The sequence below is a fragment of the Mercenaria mercenaria genome, chromosome 4 (assembly GCF_021730395.1).
Source record: "Mercenaria mercenaria strain notata chromosome 4, MADL_Memer_1, whole genome shotgun sequence".
NCBI lineage: Eukaryota > Metazoa > Mollusca > Bivalvia > Venerida > Veneridae > Mercenaria > Mercenaria mercenaria.
This window is the reverse complement of record NC_069364.1, coordinates 87,226,891-87,246,280: the sequence shown is the minus strand read 5'-3', so window position 1 is coordinate 87,246,280 and position 19,390 is coordinate 87,226,891. Positions and strand designations below refer to the sequence as shown.

The window sequence follows — 19,390 nt, the reverse complement described above, 5'->3', positions numbered from 1 at the left end:
TGATCTACCTGACTATGTAGCAGACGATAATTCTTTAAATAGTGATGTTTTACCTGGCGACTATTCTGTAGATATTGAAATTAAGCGCTATTCGCAAGACTGTGGGCGCACAAATAATAACGGTATCATGCTTCTTGACCTCTGCAAACAAACTGGGTTAAGAATTGTTAACGGCCGAATGAGCAAAGATAAATTTATTGGTCGAAAAACATTTTTTAACGCAAATGGTTCTAGTCTTGTAGATTACGTAATTGCCTCTCAGAATTTATTCACAAACATTGAATACTTTGAAGTGCAAGATCCTAATATTTTATCGGACCATTGTGTCGTTGATTTCAATTTCATATTTAATAGGCATATTGAAAATACTGTAGAAACAGATAATAGTTATGAAAATGTACCCTTCAAATGTGTTTGGAACAGAGATAAAATGTATGATTATCAGAATCGATTGTCTGAAAATGAAAATTTGTGCAAATTAAATATGTTTAGTAATAGTGTTAATGCCTCAACATGTAAAACTGATATTGACAATTGTATTGCAGAACTGTCTGATATATTAGATGGAATAGTCTCCCCTTTATTTAAACATAATCTTGGTAGTAGTAATTACGTCAGTGTTGATATAAATTCTAATGTTAACAAATGGTATAATGCTGATTGTGAGGAAAGGCGTAGGTTATTTTATGCTGCTTTAAATTCTTATAGACAAGATAAATCTGATCAAAATAGAAAAAATATGGTAAATATGCGTACAGAATATAAAAATACTTTACGTAAAGCTAGATATGAATATGATAGAAGTGAAACCCAAAAGTTACTTTCAGCTAGAGAGAAAAATGCAAAATTATACTGGAAATTGTTAAAAGGTTCCTGTGGTATTAAAGAAAATAATATTACACTTAGTATGTTTGAAAATTATTTCAGAAGTGTAAACAATCCAAACGATCGTTTTTTCAGTCCAGATGAAGATGTGTTGTTTTTTGTTGAACGCTATGAAAATAATGAATTTAATACTATGTTTGAAGAGTTAAATGTACCTTTCACACTAGATGAGCTATTAAACTCAATTAAACAATTGAACACAAACAAGTCTAGTGGACCAGATTTATACTTAAATGAATTCTTCATACACGGTAAGAATGTGTTATCAAAGTATTTGTTAATTCTATTCAACAAAATTTTCGAATGTGGTTATTTCCCAGAAGCATGGTCTGAAGGATTTGTAGTCCCTTTACACAAAAAAGGTAGTATAAATGAAGTTAATAATTATAGAGGCATAACTTTACTTAGTACACTTGGAAAATTGTTTACAAGATTATTAAATAACAGACTTTGTACTTGGGCCGAAATGTATGGCGTATATATAGAAGCGCAGTCAGGTTTTAGATCTAAGATGGGAACAGCGGATAATATTTTTGTATTACATGGTTTAGTAAGCCATTTAATTAACAAAAGTAAGCAATTTTATTGTGCTTTTATTGATTTCAGTAAGGCATTTGATTATGTTACTCATGAAAATCTTTGGTTAAAACTTATAAAATTAGGTCTCAGGGGAAAAATACTAGATGTTATTAAGTCAATGTATAGCAATGTAAAATCAAGAGTTAAGTACATGAATCAGTTAAGTGATAGTTTTGAATGTCACCTTGGCGTTAGACAAGGTGAATCTTTGTCGCCTTTTCTTTTTTCTATGTTTGTTAATGATATTGAAGATATGTATATTGAAAACGGTATGGATGGTAAAGATACTTACATGTTTAAAATGTTTTTAATCCTCTATGCTGATGATATTGTTATCTTTGCAAACAATAGTGAAGAGTTACAGCTAAACTTAAATCTGTTATATGACTATTGTCAAAGATGGAAATTGTCAGTTAATTCTTCAAAAACAAAAATCATGATTTTTAGAAAAGGTGGAAGAATACCAAATGGTTTACAATTTATATATGGAAATCAAGTTCTTGAAATAGTTAACAAGTTTGTATATCTTAGAATTGTATTTACTACGGGTGGATCATTTTCTGAAGCCCAGAAAACACTAGCTGGTCAGTCTCTAAAAGCTATCTTTAAGTTAGAAAAATATTTACGTAAGTTTACCTTTATTACAGTTAAACATAAGTTAGATTTATTTGATAAATTAGTTTTACCTATACTTAATTATGGATGTGAAGTCTGGGGTTTTCATCACGGTAACGCACTTGAAAGAGTTCATATGCAATTTTGTAAACGTTTATTAGCAGTAAAAAAAAGCACACAGAATGACTTCATATATGGAGAACTTGGGAGAATGCCCCTCCAAACGTATAGATATTATGTAATAGTTAAATTTTGGCTAAAGATTTTACAGTCAGATAGCAAAAAGTACATAAAAATTATATATAATATGTTGTACCAAGATGTTAGATAGGCCTAATACGAAAAACTGGTGTTCTCTACTAAGAGACTTGTTATTCTCGCTAGGTTTTAATGATGTATGGTATTTTCAAACAGTTGGAAATTTTGAATTATTTCTTATAACTGTAAAACAACGAATCAGTGATCAGTTTCTTCAAAACTGGAATGGTAGACTTTTAAACTCTAGTAGAGCAATTTTCTACAGACACATTGCAAATTTTAGTTTTCAGCCATATTTAAACTTGCTTGATATTCCCAAAGTTAGAATTAGTTTAACAAAACTTCGTGTATCATCTCACAGATTATGTATAGAAACTGGTAGATGGAACAAACCAGTTAGTACACCGTTAATTGAGAGAAAATGTACATTTTGTGACAAACTTGAAGACGAGTATCATTTTGTTTTAGAGTGTGTACTGTATGCTGAACTGAGAAAACAATTTATACCATCATACTTTTGGAAATGCCCAAACATGTTTAAATTTTTAGAGCTAATGAAATCTGAAAACAAACGTTTATTAAAAAATTTAGCAGCTTATGTTAATAAATCATTTTCCATTAGAAACGACTTATTATATAGAGAACAAAATTAGGTTTATATGCTCGGTTATATGTTAAATAGTGTTTAAGTTGAGTTTACCGCCACGCACTAGTAACCCATAAAAGATCTGAATTTTTATGTGAGTTATTAACTATGTTGGTGTCTTTGTTTCGTTTCGGAAGATATCAACATAATGTACATCTATTGTATATTTTATGTATATTTAATATTTAAATTATAATTGATTAATACATATTTAGATAACTTATTTCGGGTTTAATCATAATTAAAGGCACTAACTGTACTCCAGCCATTCCCCTTTCTATACATGAAAGGGCAATACACAGCTGGTATTAATTTCAATAACACTAACTTATGTTTTCTCTGTTATTAGTAATTACTGTTATATATAATTTGGTCTTTTGTATTACGTTCAATATTGAACGTTTCCGAAGGGTTGATACTGATATACATATGTTATAAAGTTGTATTTCTGTCCCTTTTGTGTTTGTTTATTTACATTATATATTTAATATTGTTATATCACCATTGTTGCATTATCATGCTGTTACTGTAGCAATTTAACATAAATAAAGTACTCTCCGATTTGTGGGATGATAGAGGTTAATAACAATAAAAGTTCATATTGTTATATAGAAGATATTGCATGGGTGTCTTTTCATATTGCGTTTGTTAAACGGGTTGAATAAGATAATTAAACGCGAGGCTCTGCCGAGCGTTTTGTTAATTTTTTCAGGAAGTTTGATGGGGTCAATGTGGAAGGTCACGGATGTAATATTCTTTTAATCATATGTTAGCTTTTGCTATCGAAACATCAAAAATTCGACTTTCTTTTACTATATAATCAAGTTAATTTGACTAACGTCTCCTTTACTATAAAGGACGTCGACGTCAAGGCTTTATTACACTAGTGTTTTATCATTTTTAAATAACGGCTCTATTACACTTCCGCGACGTCAAACATGTGATTAAAAGGTGTTACATAATGATGCTAGTCTCTGTCTGTTTTCATTGTTAAACAATCATTATGTATCAATATATAAATATATATATATATAATATCAACTACCCATTACTGTCGCCATATATGTATATGTATGTGTTTGCCACATGGGTCGATGACCTACTGGTGTTTATAAAATAAAATCTAAAAAAAATCTAAATCTACTAAAACTAAGATCTAAAATTGTTCAAATTTCAGTAGAAAATTGTGGTTTCTTGAATTGAATTGATGTTACCTTGGAAACGAAGCCCGTGGCCTGTATATCTAAATGTAAAATTCAAAAGCGTTGACACTGGTCTATTTAAGGAAGACAGCTTCGGCTTTTTATTTTCATTTCAACAATATCATTGAGAATAATAGCAGCATGCTGAACGATTTTTCCATGAAAAATGTCAGACGAAGGGAACTGCTGTAAGTATTTTAAGCTATGAAATTTGTTTGAATAAATGCAATTGTTTTACCTCCCACCAGAGGATTTATCTCCTGAGGAACTAGACAATGTTTTGGCACATTTTTGGATGGACTTAAAGAAAGTGGATGGAACTTCTTACAAAATTAACTCATTAGAAAGTGTTAGACATGGAATTAACAGACACTTGAAGAATCCGCCTCACAATAAAAACTTTGATATCATCAAAGACCAAAGATTTGTGAAAAGCAATACCAATTTCAAGGCTGTGTGTATGGAACTAAAACGAGATGGCAATATTGACGTAGAGCATTACCCACGAATATCTGAGAATGACGCTCATCAGTTGTACAGGAGTGTTGGGTTAACGCACGTTTTTTCGTGTAACAACATCTGCAGAATCCCCAGGGATTCTGCAGATGTTGTTACACAAAACAAACGTGTGTTATCGCTATTCTTGCATAAAACAAGACAAAATTAATTAAACTATATCAAAAAAGTAGAAACTCAAGTTGAGCGAACTTACTCAAACGAACTTGGCCGTTGTTATGGACACATGTTTTGTTTATACATTTCCAGGGCCAACAGTTTGTACATGTCCAGCGGCCATATTAGATTCAGCGCGGATGGATTGTTTTTAGTATTTACGAAAATTAGGTGTCTGAAGTGATAAAGTATGGACTTAATAATACAAAGTTATGTGGTTCCACTTATTTCGTTCATGGATTTATCCTATGGCAAACTAAAGGTGTTATTTGACAGTTCAAGACAACGCAAGTGAAGAAAGTGTTGTTTTTTTTTCACAACTTAAACTTCAAGAATTTTGACCCAGATATGAAAATGACGTTAAAATGAAGAGTATGGATTTAGTACATGTATATCAAAGTCAGTCTTTAGGTAAGTCACTTTTTTTTACTAAATAGATGATGAATCAACTGCTTGTATAGCATCCATGAGAACAACGTAACAGTGAAATTGACTCCTGGACATGTGAGGTTCAGAACCAGACATAGAGTACTGTATGTCAGTGTAGATCTAAGAAAAATACCTTAGGCTAAAATCTAGGACTTAAACTGTATGAAAGACACCTGAAAACGTTGAGTCGAAGATGACCGAAAACAGATATGTGTGATTGATAATTTGATATTTCCTTTTTTCATGTAATTAAAATAAAAAATGGAAGTGGCTAGGGTCCGGTAGTCTCATTTTTTTTTTTACTGCAAGGCAGACCCATTTCACAAACCATTTATCTGCCCTTGTATATCTGTGGAGTGCGTTATAGTGTCTATATCTAATATCAAAGTACCCTTTGTGTACAAACTTGGTTAAAGCTTTCATTATGGCATTACGGTTAAGTTAACAAAGTGATAATTGCTATTGCTAATTCACCAAATTCGTGATCGTGTTTTTTCCGGATTAAAGGATTATAAATACTTCTGTTTAGATTCACTTGCAATTTATTTATAAAGAAATAAAGCCACGAAAAAATCGAAAGCAACACTTTCCTTCAAAATAGTAAGCTGTTAAAAATTTGATGAAAATATTAAATTACATGTTGCTTTATTTTTTCAATCATTGCAAAATGAAAGTGTAAAAATCTGGTATAACTCATAAGCTTGCACTTTATTTGCAGTGATTTTGCTCATTTGGCGTGGGGATAGGTTTTTTAAAAATAATCCGAATTTACAACACTAGTAATTTATAGAATTTTTAATTTTGTTCATGACTCCATTTCATTTTTAATACGAAGTCAGTTTTAATATTTTCACAACAGAATTTAAGGAAAATAAGTGTACAAAACATACATTCAACACTATATATTTGATTTATTTATTTATTTTATTTTGTTGGGTTTAACGTCGCACCGACACAATTTTAGGTCATATGGCGACTTTCCAGCTTTAATGGTGGAGGAAGACCCCAGGTGCCCCTCCGTGCACTATTTCATCACGAGCGGGCACCTGGGTAGAACCACCGACCTTCCGTAAGCCAGCTGGATGGCTTCCTCACGTGAAGAATTCTACGCCCCAAATGAGGTTTCGAACCCACATCGATGAGGGGCAAATGGTTTGAAGTCAACGACTCTAACCACTCGGCCACGGAGGCCCCACTATATATTTGACAAAGTCATTCAGCAAATAAGATGTATAGAGATGGCATATATTTTAACATACCACTACCAGTGCATCTGCACTTTTTTATTCTTACGAATATACACATAGTTTAAGTATTTTGATTGGCGCCAGGCTGTGATGCATAATGGAAGTGAAAGTAAGCACTTCCACCAGAAACATTAAAAGTGAAGTGTTGCGGCCCAAAAAAAAAACGGCATTCTAATGCTATTTGAATTTGCAGTACAGTTTGAGAATTTGTTACCAATCGTAGCAACATTACTACGTTAGTTTACATTTCTTACGTACATTTGTGTTGGTACACCTAATGGTTCATCAACTTCTCTCACTGGTGGTGGAGTGGTTATTGGTGCTTGTATTTGATCAGAAACATTTGTTATGAATGCTGGTTCTCGGTCAGTGATTAAATAGCACACCTGCTCTGGTTGCTGGTCAGTGGTTACTGTATTTGATGGAGAAGTTTTTTCTATGTTAAGAATATTTGACAGAACATTGCAACATTGTCTCTTTTGAGCAGAGGTTTGACCATCAATATAATGTTTGAGACTGTCTTCATTCTTGTGTTTTGTGATTTTACATATTTGTTTGATATCAATTCCACCTTGGTACATGACTGAAATAGATGTCTCCCTTACCGAATGATTTGTGTACACTTTTGACAAACCCGCTTTTTTGATATTGTTTTCATAATATCACCTATTTTATTTACTCCAATAACAGTTTTGTGGTACCATGTATCACTTCCCTGCCAGTTAACATCTTTTGGCTTCTGAAATAAAGCACCATTATTTGGGTTAAGCTTTTTGAGATAAAAGCGAAATACATCAACAACATTGAGGGTATTTTCTTTGTCAAATGCAATACCGTATGCCCGGACGTCACTGTAGTCCCATGCGTTGGAGCTACTTGACCCCCGCCAATTTTTTGTCTGTTCAGTGGTTGCCATAACAAGGTATTCATGACCCTTGTCATCTACTTTCACAACAAAAGTGGACTTTTTCATTTGTCTAAAGCCTTCTCTCCCCCTCCGGGCAAATAGATAGCATAAAAGAAACCAAAACGTATGGAGAAGGTTTTCAGGAGACTCTTCATACCTTTTAAGGTATGTGGCCAATTTATGAATATCACCTTCTTCTATTGCTGGAAAGTGGGTTTGCTTTTCTGAAGCTGATTTTACATACAATTTACACATATTTTCCAACATTTGATTAGATTTTACAAATTCATTGTCCTCCATTATATTCACTGTTCTATTGTATGGTGGAGCTCGTAATGTGCGGTGAATGCCCGCACGGATTCCCCCCAGACTACTTGGAGCATAGTATCTGTCCTTTGTTCTTATTTCAGCGTAGAATTTTCTCAGATGCTTAGCCAACTCAGTAGGATCCACATTCCCTAGATCAATTCTCAGATTTCTTCTCTCCTGCCATTCTGCAGTAAGAAAATTGAAATGAAATAAAAAAAAGACAATATTAAACATAAAAATTTTGCTATTTGTTTTATAATTACATGTATATTGCAGATGAATGCAAGACAGTCAGGTAGCTCAGATGGAAGAGCGTCCAAAACTTAGTCTGGATTTAGTTTTAGGAGGGTCTCAGTTTCGAGTCCTGATCTGGCTGCATTTGCAAAAAAAAATTGTGATTTTAATTCTTAAATTAAATGAGCATACTGTTCACCTACATTTAGTTTTTATTCATTTTATTTAATTCTGCAAAATCTGGATAAAAAGTTTAAACAGCATTACATTACTATTAATAATTTTTTATATACCGGTAAATTTATTCATGGCCCATCGTTCACCGCTAATACTGCCGTCAGACCTGTCATCACTGTCTATTTTATCGAGGGCATCTTCATCGAGGTAAGAGGTAGTGGCCTCAACAGTGTCTTCTTGGTCTTGCCTGTTGTCATCCTGACTTTCCTGCGGCTGATTATCCTCATAATCTGTCCAAGGCTCAAAGAAATCCCAAAGGTTCTCGTCTGTAAGTGATAACAATGTTTCCGTTTGTTCAACTAAAAATATAGTTTACATAAAAAGTTATGCATGCTTTATACCACTCCTTAAAATCTTATGTAAAATTAACAGTCAAAAGGATGCTGGCAGCAGTTCATTCTGAAGTTAATTATTTCAAGATTGAATTACAAATATTCTACAAGTAATTGGTACATCTAGATCTACTTCTTTAATTGAAAATTAAGCATCCAACAGTATGTTCTCTCCTTCTGACTGTAAAAGTTGAGCTCAGAGTGGGTTAGAAAAATTGCTATAAAATGTCACAAAAGCATTCATGTGGATCTACATTTGTCAAAATAGTTTCAAGGTAAATTTATGTGTGACTTTTATCTGGCCTATAAATAAAATGAAATGGGTATTTCTGTAATAACGCATCTGACTCTCATGTAAACATAACGACATTTTGACAGGTGTGACGGAAATTCACGGAAACGCAGGTTGCTGTTTGTTTACATTTTTGCAGAAAGGCGACCAGTTTTGTTTTGTTTATTTCTACCAATATATTTCTAAATAAACTATTAATTTTATAAAACTAAATGAAGGAATGTTCATTTCAAACAAATAGTTTCACTTAAACTGTACATTTAAATCGTAAATGTTAACTTACCCTGTTTTTTGCGATAGACGCTGGGTTTATTGGTTTAACCGGCTCCAGTATAAAAAGCTCATGTCTAAAATCCTTCTTGGGGAGTCCTGTATTTCTTGATCGTACTAAATATCTATCGCAGGGTCTTTCCCTCAAAATATCAATAACCATAAACTTCTCAGACTTGTTATGATGCAAGAGATTGTATATATCACCAATCTTTGGCCAAAACTGGTCCGCGTCCATTGTGTTTACGCTAGGCCCCGGAATAGCATATCAAAAACGTTCACCAACAGCGCGTTCCCACGAGAATCTCCTTGTTTGTATACGTTTTTTCCCCTGTTTGTGTATGGCCGAAATGGACAAAAAACAAAGGTTTTATGCAAGAATATTCATCTTGATCCATCTACGCCACAAGGACTTTTTAATAAAGTTCAGTTTGACATTAGGTTATATTTTTGTCGGAGAGGCAATGAAAACATGTACACCATGACCAAAGATACTTTTCGTGTACAAATTGACCAGAAAACTGGAGAGAAATATGTTAAGAAGGTGCGAGATGAGCTCACGAAAAACAATCGTCGCCTTTGTGTGTGTGTTCCTTCGTTTGTTCGTTTTGTCCTAATGTGTTGGCTGTATGTGTGTGTGGTGCACGCGTCTGCGTGCTGTGGGTTTCGTTTTGAGGAGGCTGCGTTTTTGAGGCATGGCATTCCCTGTTTGATATTTGTCTTTGTTTTTGTTTTGACAAAGAGGCCAGTTCGGGTGTGATGCCTGAGAAACCAGGTAAAGTAAAAAAAAAAAAATAAAATTCAAAAGTAATTTGGTCTATTTGCGTACAACTTAAGGTCTTGTTGGCCTATATTTACTTCTGCCATATGTACCGGTTGATTCGTAATAGATTCACAGAGATTCCCCCACAAAATTGTCTAAGTGCTACTGGCATATTTTTGTTTCGTGAACGATACTTTTCCGAAACTCAGAATTTTAGAAATTTTGATATAATTTTTAAATGAAGGTTCCTTGCAAAATTTAGCCAGTTTAGGCTCTGTTTTGCTGGGAAATCCCCGATATTATAATAAATTCAATGTGGACTACTCGACTATTGCCAGTACAGCGATTGGAATTAACACTTGTCAGACAACCATAAGCCTGACATGTAAACAAAATGTTTCAGGCTTGTTTTAAGTTAATTTGTTTATATTTTTTATCATACTTCAAACTTCATAGTGTGATAGGGCATATAGGGTAATTGACCTTTTATTGTTTTTGGGTTCATTCCGTCAAAACTGAATGTCACAGGAGCCTGAACAAAGAAAACCGTTTCCTATCTATAACTTGAGGACCACGTGACCCAAAACATTGCACTTTAATGTGATGATTTGACATGCAGAGTAGATGATTACTATTGCATTTTCAGTCACTAAGCCAGCCGTCAGAGTCTCTTTGATTTTCGCTCTTGTTCCCTATTGACTTCTTGTCTATTACTACTATGCTTTGGGGGAGACATGCGCGTTTCCCCAAAAGCAACACCAGTTTGATAAAATTTTAACGTGTAAAGATATCATAGGTCTCATAACTGAATCTCGTAATAATAATTTATTTAATCATACATATTGCAAATGAGATGTGTTAATATTAAACAAACCACGAGTGCTTTGCAAAAGGTGAGAATTTAGATAAAATAGAGAGGCAAATAACTGAACAGCATAGTTAGGACACAACCTACGCATTCACTGCGCCGGCTATTTCATACCAACAATTTTCCTTCTTGTAAATTATTGTATATCGAATGTCGCCGACCAATACCAACTTCCCTGAAAGTAAACATTTTTTATAATGCTTAAAACCTTATGAACAATCTGAGATCGCAATTGACAGGTTTCATTCTTCGGAATGCATGCTTTTGTGTCATTCATTAAAATGTTTCTGTAATACCTACACGAAAACATGAACACAGAAATTCGCCGAGCTCTCTATTTATATACACATTTCCGTAGAGGGTCAGTAACAAACTCAATAATTGATTTGTTTTATCGACCACATAATTACTTCTCCCGGGCAAGTAGGATAGCTCCCTCATTCATTGAATAGTCAACCTAAAAAATGAAACGCTAAATCATAATTAAAGAAGAAATATTTTGCTTTAATTCAACAACAAAATTTATTAATGAACAACAAAATGCAAATATCACAGCCGTTCTTTTCTGCTGAACACCAAAGTCTTCCCTTAGATAAAAAAATATATTTATGTAACACCGCTTAACACAATCTGAATCTATGCTGTCTTTCCAGTCAGCTTAACACCAGAATACTGTATGTTTAAACAAAATGTTCAACACAAAAGTAACAGTAAACTATAGAAGTTCAACACTGCTTGCTATATCTATTAGACTTTAACTGTTTTACATGTCAAATTCAATTCACTTTTGTATAACTACATGATTGAACCAATTGACAGTGCAATTGTGAAACACAGGACCAGATGTGGATGATGTATCAGTATTGCTTGAAGCTGGGGCATCAAAGTCTCCAAAGATGTCATCTGGGTTTATACCTTTAAGTGTATTCATAATGCCATTCAGTGGCAAACGTTGTGCTACCACAGATTGCTGAACTGATGTACGTTGTGCTACCAACGGTAATCGTAAACCATCGGAATTACCGGAATTATTCTTCTTTAATTATGATTTAGCGTTTCATGTTTTAGGTTGACTATTCAATGAATGAGGGAGCTATCCTACTTGCCCGGGAGAAGTAATTATGTGGTCGATAAAACAAATCAATTATTGAGTTTGTTACTGACCCTCTACGGAAATGTGTATATAAATAGAGAGCTCGGCGAATTTCTGTGTTCATGTTTTCGTGTAGGTATTACAGAAACATTTTAATGAATGACACAAAAGCATGCATTCCAAAGAATGAAACCTGTCAATTGCGATCTCAGGTTGTTCATAAAGTTTTAAGCATTATAAAAAATGTTTACTTTCAGGGAAGTTGGTATTGGTCGGCGACATTCGATATACAATTATTTACAAGAAGGAACATTGTTGGTATGAAATAGCCGGCGCAGTGAATGCGTAGGTTGTGTCCAAACTATGCTGTTCAGTTATTTGCCTCTCTATCTTATCTAAATTCTCACCATTTGCAAAGCGCTCGTGGTTTGTTTAATATTAACACATCTCATTTGCAATATGTATGATTAAATAAATTATTATTATGAGATTCAGTTATAAGACCTATGATATCTTTACATGTTAAAATTCATCAAACTGGTGTTGCTTTTGGGGAAACGCGCATGTCTCCCCCAAAGCATAGTAGTAATAGACAAGAAGTCAATAGGGAACAAGAGCGAAAATCAAAGAGACTCTGACGGCTGGCTTAGTGACTGAAAATGCAATAGTAATCATCTACTCTGCATGTCAAATCATCACATTAAAGTGCAATGTTCTGGGTCACGTGGTCCTCAAGTTATGGATAGGAAACGGTTTTCTTTGTTCAGGCTCCTGTGACATTCAGTTTTGACGGAATGAACCCAAAAACAATAAAAGGTCAATTACCCTATATGCCCTATCACACTATGAAGTTTGAAGATTCTAGGTCAAATGGTTCTCCAGTTATTGATCGGAAATGAAGTGTGACAGATTCTGGCCCCTGTGACCCTGACCTTTGATGGAGTGTCCCCAAAACAATAGGGGTCATTACTCCGAAAGTCCTGTCACCCTATGAAGTTTTAAGGTTTTACAGCAAATGGCTCTCTAGTTATTGATCGGAAATGAAGTGTGACAGAGTCTGGCCCCTGTGACCTTGACGTTTGATGGAATGTCCCCAAAACCAATAGGCGTCATTTACTCCAAAATATCTATCACCCTATAGTTTGAAGGTTTTAGGTCAAATGGCTCTCCAGTTATTGTTCGAAAATGAATGGTGACTGGGTCGACATAAATAATTAATATGCAGGCTATAGACAGTTTCAAAAAAGTTTCAACTATCTTAAATGTATCAACAGCAACGAAATAATTTTATTTCTACCAGTTATAAAGTACTGCACTTTGAACTCGTCGAAATGAAACAAATTAGACTGCATTCAGAAGATTTGATAATAGTATACGTTCAAAGTACTTCCGTTAATTTAAAAATCCTAATGTACCAGTGTTTTGATCAATTGAAAAATAGAATATAACATTTTATTGTAAATATAATGAAGATAAATAGAGTTCAGACAAAAATGCTTTCTTTCTTAAGATATATTTTACTGATTATAATATGCCCTTAAACGCTGCCTTGTCTATAGAGTCAGTATTCTGATGTTGTTTGACACAACATTTCATGTTCATGGCTGTATGAGAAGATTAAACATCGACAATTGGGATGGAATCCAAGAAAACACTTAACTTCATACGAATATAGCAAATAAATAAGGAAACTTCTACACCAGATTCATATAAAATGATTAAACTGACAGATTCCTAATAGTTGTCTTATTCCCAGATAAAGTATCCTATTCAGATTACCTTACTTGGCATTCATAAAAGATGCAGAATGTTTTGCAATCTCTTGAAGAACAATAAATAGAATGTGTCTGTATGTCGTTTATAGAAGAAAGTTTATACAAAATGTTTCAGAAATATTACAGATAGGGAATCTCAGTTATTTACACGAGTACTGAATTTTCTCGAGAAGTCGGCGGGAATCCAACAAGGTCTACAAAAGGATGAAAACAAAAATAAAACAGCTTGAATTTATGTGCTATTAATATGCATTGACTTGAAATCCAGTTAAATATATATTATTTTGGAGAAAAGACATTTGTACAATAGTCTTTAATGATTATGTGTAGTTCTCTGCCTAATTCAAATTCAACAGTGTGAATGAATTTGATTTTATGGCGATTCTTCACAACATTCATAAGTTGCTGAAAAGTTGCTAAATTGAAAAAAAACGTAGTTAGAATATCGTAATATCACAAATAACCCTAGTAATACAGATTTAAGAATATCTATTTCAAGATTTTATTTAATAATAAATATATGTTCTATACTTAGTTGTGCTTGAGATGAATATATGAACACACTTGAGCGAGAACTCAAAAGAATGATAATATTTGGTGAAAATCCATCCATTGGTTCATAAGAAGAAGTCGCTTTCTATTTCATTTCCTAAATTAACAACTTACCTGACATATGTACCTAATGTATAAGGATTCTTTTCTCAAACAAATTTAACTCGCTGTACGTTAAATACCGTATAGTGTAGCTGTTTAAACCTACCCGTATGTAAATAACCTACGCATGCACACACCCTTCACTCGATGTCACGTGGGCGCATGTATATTCACTTTGTTTCTTGGCGTCTTCGAAGACGCACAATTTTGTTTTCGAGTATGATTTGCTGTTTTAGCATGGCTGGAATAAAATAAAAAAAGTAGAAAAGCACATTTCGCCCAAAACGACATAAACGAAAATGTTGCAGGCTCGGTTAGATGACGGTAGCGGAAATGCAAGCTACAGCCCTCTAGACCCGGGATGAGCAGAACCAAACACTTAGACATGTTATAAATACCAGAATATAATTTAGAGACATCCGCAGATGTATTCATACGGCGGTGCACATGGAACCTTCAATGGTGCACAGAGCGCAATTCCATTAAAAGCGGCGTATGATCTCCATATAAAAATAATGGCTTTGCCCTAAACGAACAAAAAATGAGCAGAACTAAACAAACTGAAAATTAGAGAGGGGATCTGTGGTTATTAAGTCTGCTTATCACAGAAACTGCCAAAAGACAAAATTAAAATGCAGGCACCATATCCAAGTGCCCAAAGCTTTAAATGATGGAGTATTGGAACCACCCAAGCCGAAATAGTCAAGCTGAAAAATTAAACAGTAAAAATACATAACATAAATGTCGTGCAGAACAATCTGAAGAGATCGAAATATAACAGCTCTGCTTGAAGGTACGGGGAGACTTTTTTTACAGCCGCTACACGGCACAAACAACGCTGCTGTGAAAATAAAATAAAAAAGTAGAAAACCACAGTTCGCCCAACACGACACGGACGAAAATGTTGCATACTCGATTTGATTGAGCCTGTTCATGGACGGTAGTGAAACAACAAGCTACCGTCCACGCCCTTTAGCACCGGGTTGAGCAGAACTCTACATTTGCACATGTTATAAGTACAGAATTTAATTTAGAGACATCCGATGTAGTCTCAGACAAGAAAACGTCGGTCAAAAGTTGACATTTCGGAAAAATGATTTGAAACAAGGTTTTCGAATATGGAGAGTTAAATGAACAGTATCTTAAATTCTTTGTCACAAAGACAAGAGTTATCGAGTCCGGGGAATGGTAAAAAGCCCCATAAATGACTCGTCACTTACCCCAGGACGTCAGGGGATTGATAAACCCAACTTTGAAATTGATGACGAGGATTTCTTTGCATCCTTCTGGTAGTGAACATTTTGACAGTAAATATGACAATTTCAGTGATGAAGAAACTTAAATCCGCATTCCAAAAAAAAAAAAATGCTTGAAAATCTGAAACAAGATCAGGATTTAACATTGAAATAGAAAAGGTGGAAACTCCAAAACTCCATAGGTCGCTCAACACGACAAAAGCGAAAATGTTGCAGACTCGGTTTAATTGAGCCTGTTCGTGGACGGTAGTGGAAATGGATGCTACCGTCCACGTCCTCTAGACCCGGGTTGAGCAGAACTCAACATTTACACATTACACATACTACAAGTTAGTACAAAAACAATTTAGACATCCGCCGGTCTGTTCATACGGTGGTGCACACGGAACCTTCAATGATATACTAGCATGTAATTCCATGAAAAGCAGCGTATGGTCCCCAGTTTAAATAATGGGTTTGCCCATAACGAGAAAACAATGATCTTCAGTCGCTGAAACTTTGTGAAAATTCAGTAAATGTTCCAAAGAAAAGGATAACTTTCATAAGACATGATTTGTCAAATCAGGGCAGGTTGTCACATCAAGGTAGCACAATATTCACTCCAGCATTTACAGGAAATAAGTTGTTGTGTCCAAAACGTGCTCTATTTTTCTTAGAAGAACCGAAGATTTCAGAACTTGTGGTAAAAATGAAAAGTTGTCTGTTTCTGACAGTTAACAAGCCGCACAAGAGTGCATCATCTCAAACATTTTTATTCATGGATTGTGAATAACAATAATGTTGTTCCTAAAGTCAAGGGCCACTCGACTAGGTCTGTTGGTCCTTCTTGTTATGTAACTTACAAGAAATGGGATTTAAATTCAACTTGAGCTCAGCATACGCGTTTATGCTGATTTGTTTTAAACAATAATCCGAGCTTACTTAGGGGGGAAGCCAATAAGGAGTACATTATGCAAATATTGCATGTTTCCAACATCTGGTAAAAAGATTCCTTGCATCTTATGCTGCAAAGTCGAAAACGAGATTTACCCTTTCGTGTGCAATGTAATGTCATTACACGTGACTTGACAATTGACATTTATCTGTTAAATATGTCAACAGCAATGGAAGTTGACTTGCTGTTTTCACTGCTAAAGTAGATTTTCTTCTAGATTTGATGCAGAATAATTAAACTCACGAACGTTTATGTTCTTTAATGCATTTTTACGTTTATAATGTATCGCATTTAAATGTTACATTATGCAGATCTGCCGATGAAAAATTTTACAAATGACCACATTGTAAATAATTCCGAGATCTTTATCCTGAAATAAAGGAAAATCAGACTGTGCGGGGCTACATGTTCGTTGTATATTTGTAACCTGGATAGTTTTACGTGGTAGAATATTTGTTATGTATGACCCAACGCTTTCTATTAACTCACCTGAACCAAAATTTAACGTTGGGCTATTTTTATTGTTCTACTTTAAACGCCTTCTTGTCATGAACCAAATGGTCAAACTTGGCCGCCTATAGGAGCTGTCGCAGCAAAAATAGCAATAAGAGAAAATATTTAAAGAACAGTTTAATGGATTTTCATCAAACTTGTTCAGAAGCAGTTGAAATGTCATGGTCCTCCGGTAAGCGACTTGGACCCATATGGGCCTCTTATACATTTTGTAACAATATGTACAATTTTGTGAGCATTTTAATTTAGAATCTGCAAATATAGACTGTTATCATATTTAGCGAAAGGCAGTCCAATAAATAAGTCAAGTATGTCAATATTTTAGAATAATTAAAGGTCAATTAAGGTTGTAAGTGTCATTATGACAATTAATTAACGTAATTTCTTAGATTAGTATTGAGCGAATGTTTTCATCAACGACAAAACGCCCATCAGAAAGGTAGTACAAAAATGTATGCTTGCAATTTAATTCTTGATTTTGTCTAAGAATGCAAAATAATCAAATTGTTGGAATAAATGTCAAGTGAAATGTCTTTATAACGATAAGAATAAATTAAATGGTTATAATAGTTTTGATTTATTGCGGAAATAACTTAATTCCCAAACTACAATATTACAAGATTTTTAGCATTTGGCAAATCAAATGGATTTAATATTTAGAAAAGTCGACCGTAATGAAAATAACGTCATATATCTTCCTAACTCAGTATCATAAAAGTCCAGAAATGTTCCATAAATACGGATTTTCTGGAATTGCAGGACATCATTCTTTGTTAAGTATGCCGGGAATAAAAACCGTGTTCCACTGCTGTAGTGTATTGTTTTGCATTTAAAATGTAGTGATAAAAATAACTGCGTGTGAGGAAACGCTTTCAAAGAAAACCGAGGAAGACTGTCTGACGATGAACGCTTACAGAGAAAATAGTTATTTCAATTCTTTGTTTTTCAAAGTGTTTACTATTACCTTTTACTGAGGCAATTACAGTACATTTATCTTGTTAAAACCCGTCATTTCTCCTAAGAAAATCTTTCGAAGCAATTACAGAAATAATGATGGTTGAGTAAGGTCCATGTCTCCATAATTATCATAATTGCAGCGTTGTAATAATATGCTCCATTTCTCTCCTTCTCCTTCTTCAAGCGGTAAGAGACAGTTTCAGTAACACAATTCAAGTACTTCATGATTATAATTAAGACTGTCTGTATACACGTGTCAGTTATACCGATTCATCATACTTAATATAAGTTTTTTTCCTTTTATCAATATTGATATTGATATAAGAAATTGAAAAGGAGAAACTGTTATACATTATACTTTTACAAAATATATCTTTTGTTGCTCTTGCAAGTTAGTTATATCCATACTTAGTTCGGGCACAAAAGACGTAAGGAATATTCATGAGTGCCAGGTCAGTACTTAGGGACAATACAGAAACATTACTTCAAACGTTTATTGATGTAAATATTTATGCGGATATATTTATCTGTCAACAACATTGGTGTTCAATTGTTTAATGAACATGGAGATTCGGTCAGTCCAATACGAATATGAAATATTCAAAATGGAAATACAGCAGACTGGCACGTAGTACAAGTAGGAATCGCTAATTGGAAGAGTCGGATAGGTATAAAATGAACTGGAACTAGATTTTGGTACAAGAATATGTTGAAAGCAAACCGTTCGCAACTCACTACATTTCTGACATTTTTTGATAAACAGAAATATCATTTAGTTCTCTTAGCGTTTTCATAAGTCGACTATGTCCAGATTTCCCGTGTAGGCATGGGCTAATTGGCGCTTACAGTAAAATACTTTCAACACCGAAACTTATATTTGTCTTTCTTTGCTACTTTGGAACGAAGAAGGCGGTGAGCGTTATCAAAATTCTACAACTTACGTTAAGTGTTTGAATAGGGTTTCAGTGATATGAGAACTGTAATTAATTTTCAAATAAAGTTCAAGTCTTAACACTTTCAGAGTCTTGAATACGGTGACAGAGTTAGGTCCAAATCAGCATTATTGACAGAATTACACCGCCCAGTTTAGTCAGGTGGATTTTGCTACTGAAAATAGTTAACGAGGGCCGGAATGTTAATGCATGATGACAAAGACTTTATTAAAGTTTCATCTCGGTGCTGTCTCCAAATAATACATGAGAATTATTTGCAAATTATAGTGGTCAAAAGGTCATATTTTCATATAATTGTCGGTACTGATGCAATGATTCCTAAATATTTTACATTATACTGGATTTGATTTACAATCATATGTTTTAAATAGACCATACACTTGTATCCAATTAATTAATTAGACTCGCACTCGAAAACACATTGTATGGTGATATATAAAGGTTAATGGTCACAGGGTATATCTACTGAACAAAATAGCTAACCGCCACTTGCTAATTTTCCAATATCTT

At 34.0% G+C, this 19,390-nt stretch overlaps 1 protein-coding gene across 1 annotated transcript; it reads left to right on the top strand.

Annotated features, from left to right (window-relative positions):
- The first annotated feature begins 4,408 nt into the window (after positions 1 to 4,408).
- Positions 4,409 to 11,864, top strand: LOC128556690 (uncharacterized). Its single transcript, XM_053542317.1, has 3 exons — positions 4,409 to 4,729; positions 9,494 to 9,658; positions 11,814 to 11,864. Exons 1-3 carry the CDS (start codon positions 4,409 to 4,411, stop codon positions 11,862 to 11,864), a joined length of 537 nt encoding a protein of 178 aa, XP_053398292.1.
- Positions 11,865 to 19,390: the final 7,526 nt, after the last annotated feature.

Bases quoted from the DNA above. Each gene is read 5' to 3' on its own strand.
- LOC128556690 (XM_053542317.1), top strand. From the start codon at position 4,409: ATGCAATTGTTTTACCTCCCACCAGAGGATTTATCTCCTGAGGAACTA. The intron at 4,730-9,493 runs GTTGGGTTAACG...GTTTTATGCAAG, and splicing joins CTCATCAGTTGTACAGGAGT to AATATTCATCTTGATCCATC. The intron at 9,659-11,813 runs GTGCGAGATGAG...TTCATGTTTTAG, and splicing joins GAGAGAAATATGTTAAGAAG to GTTGACTATTCAATGAATGA.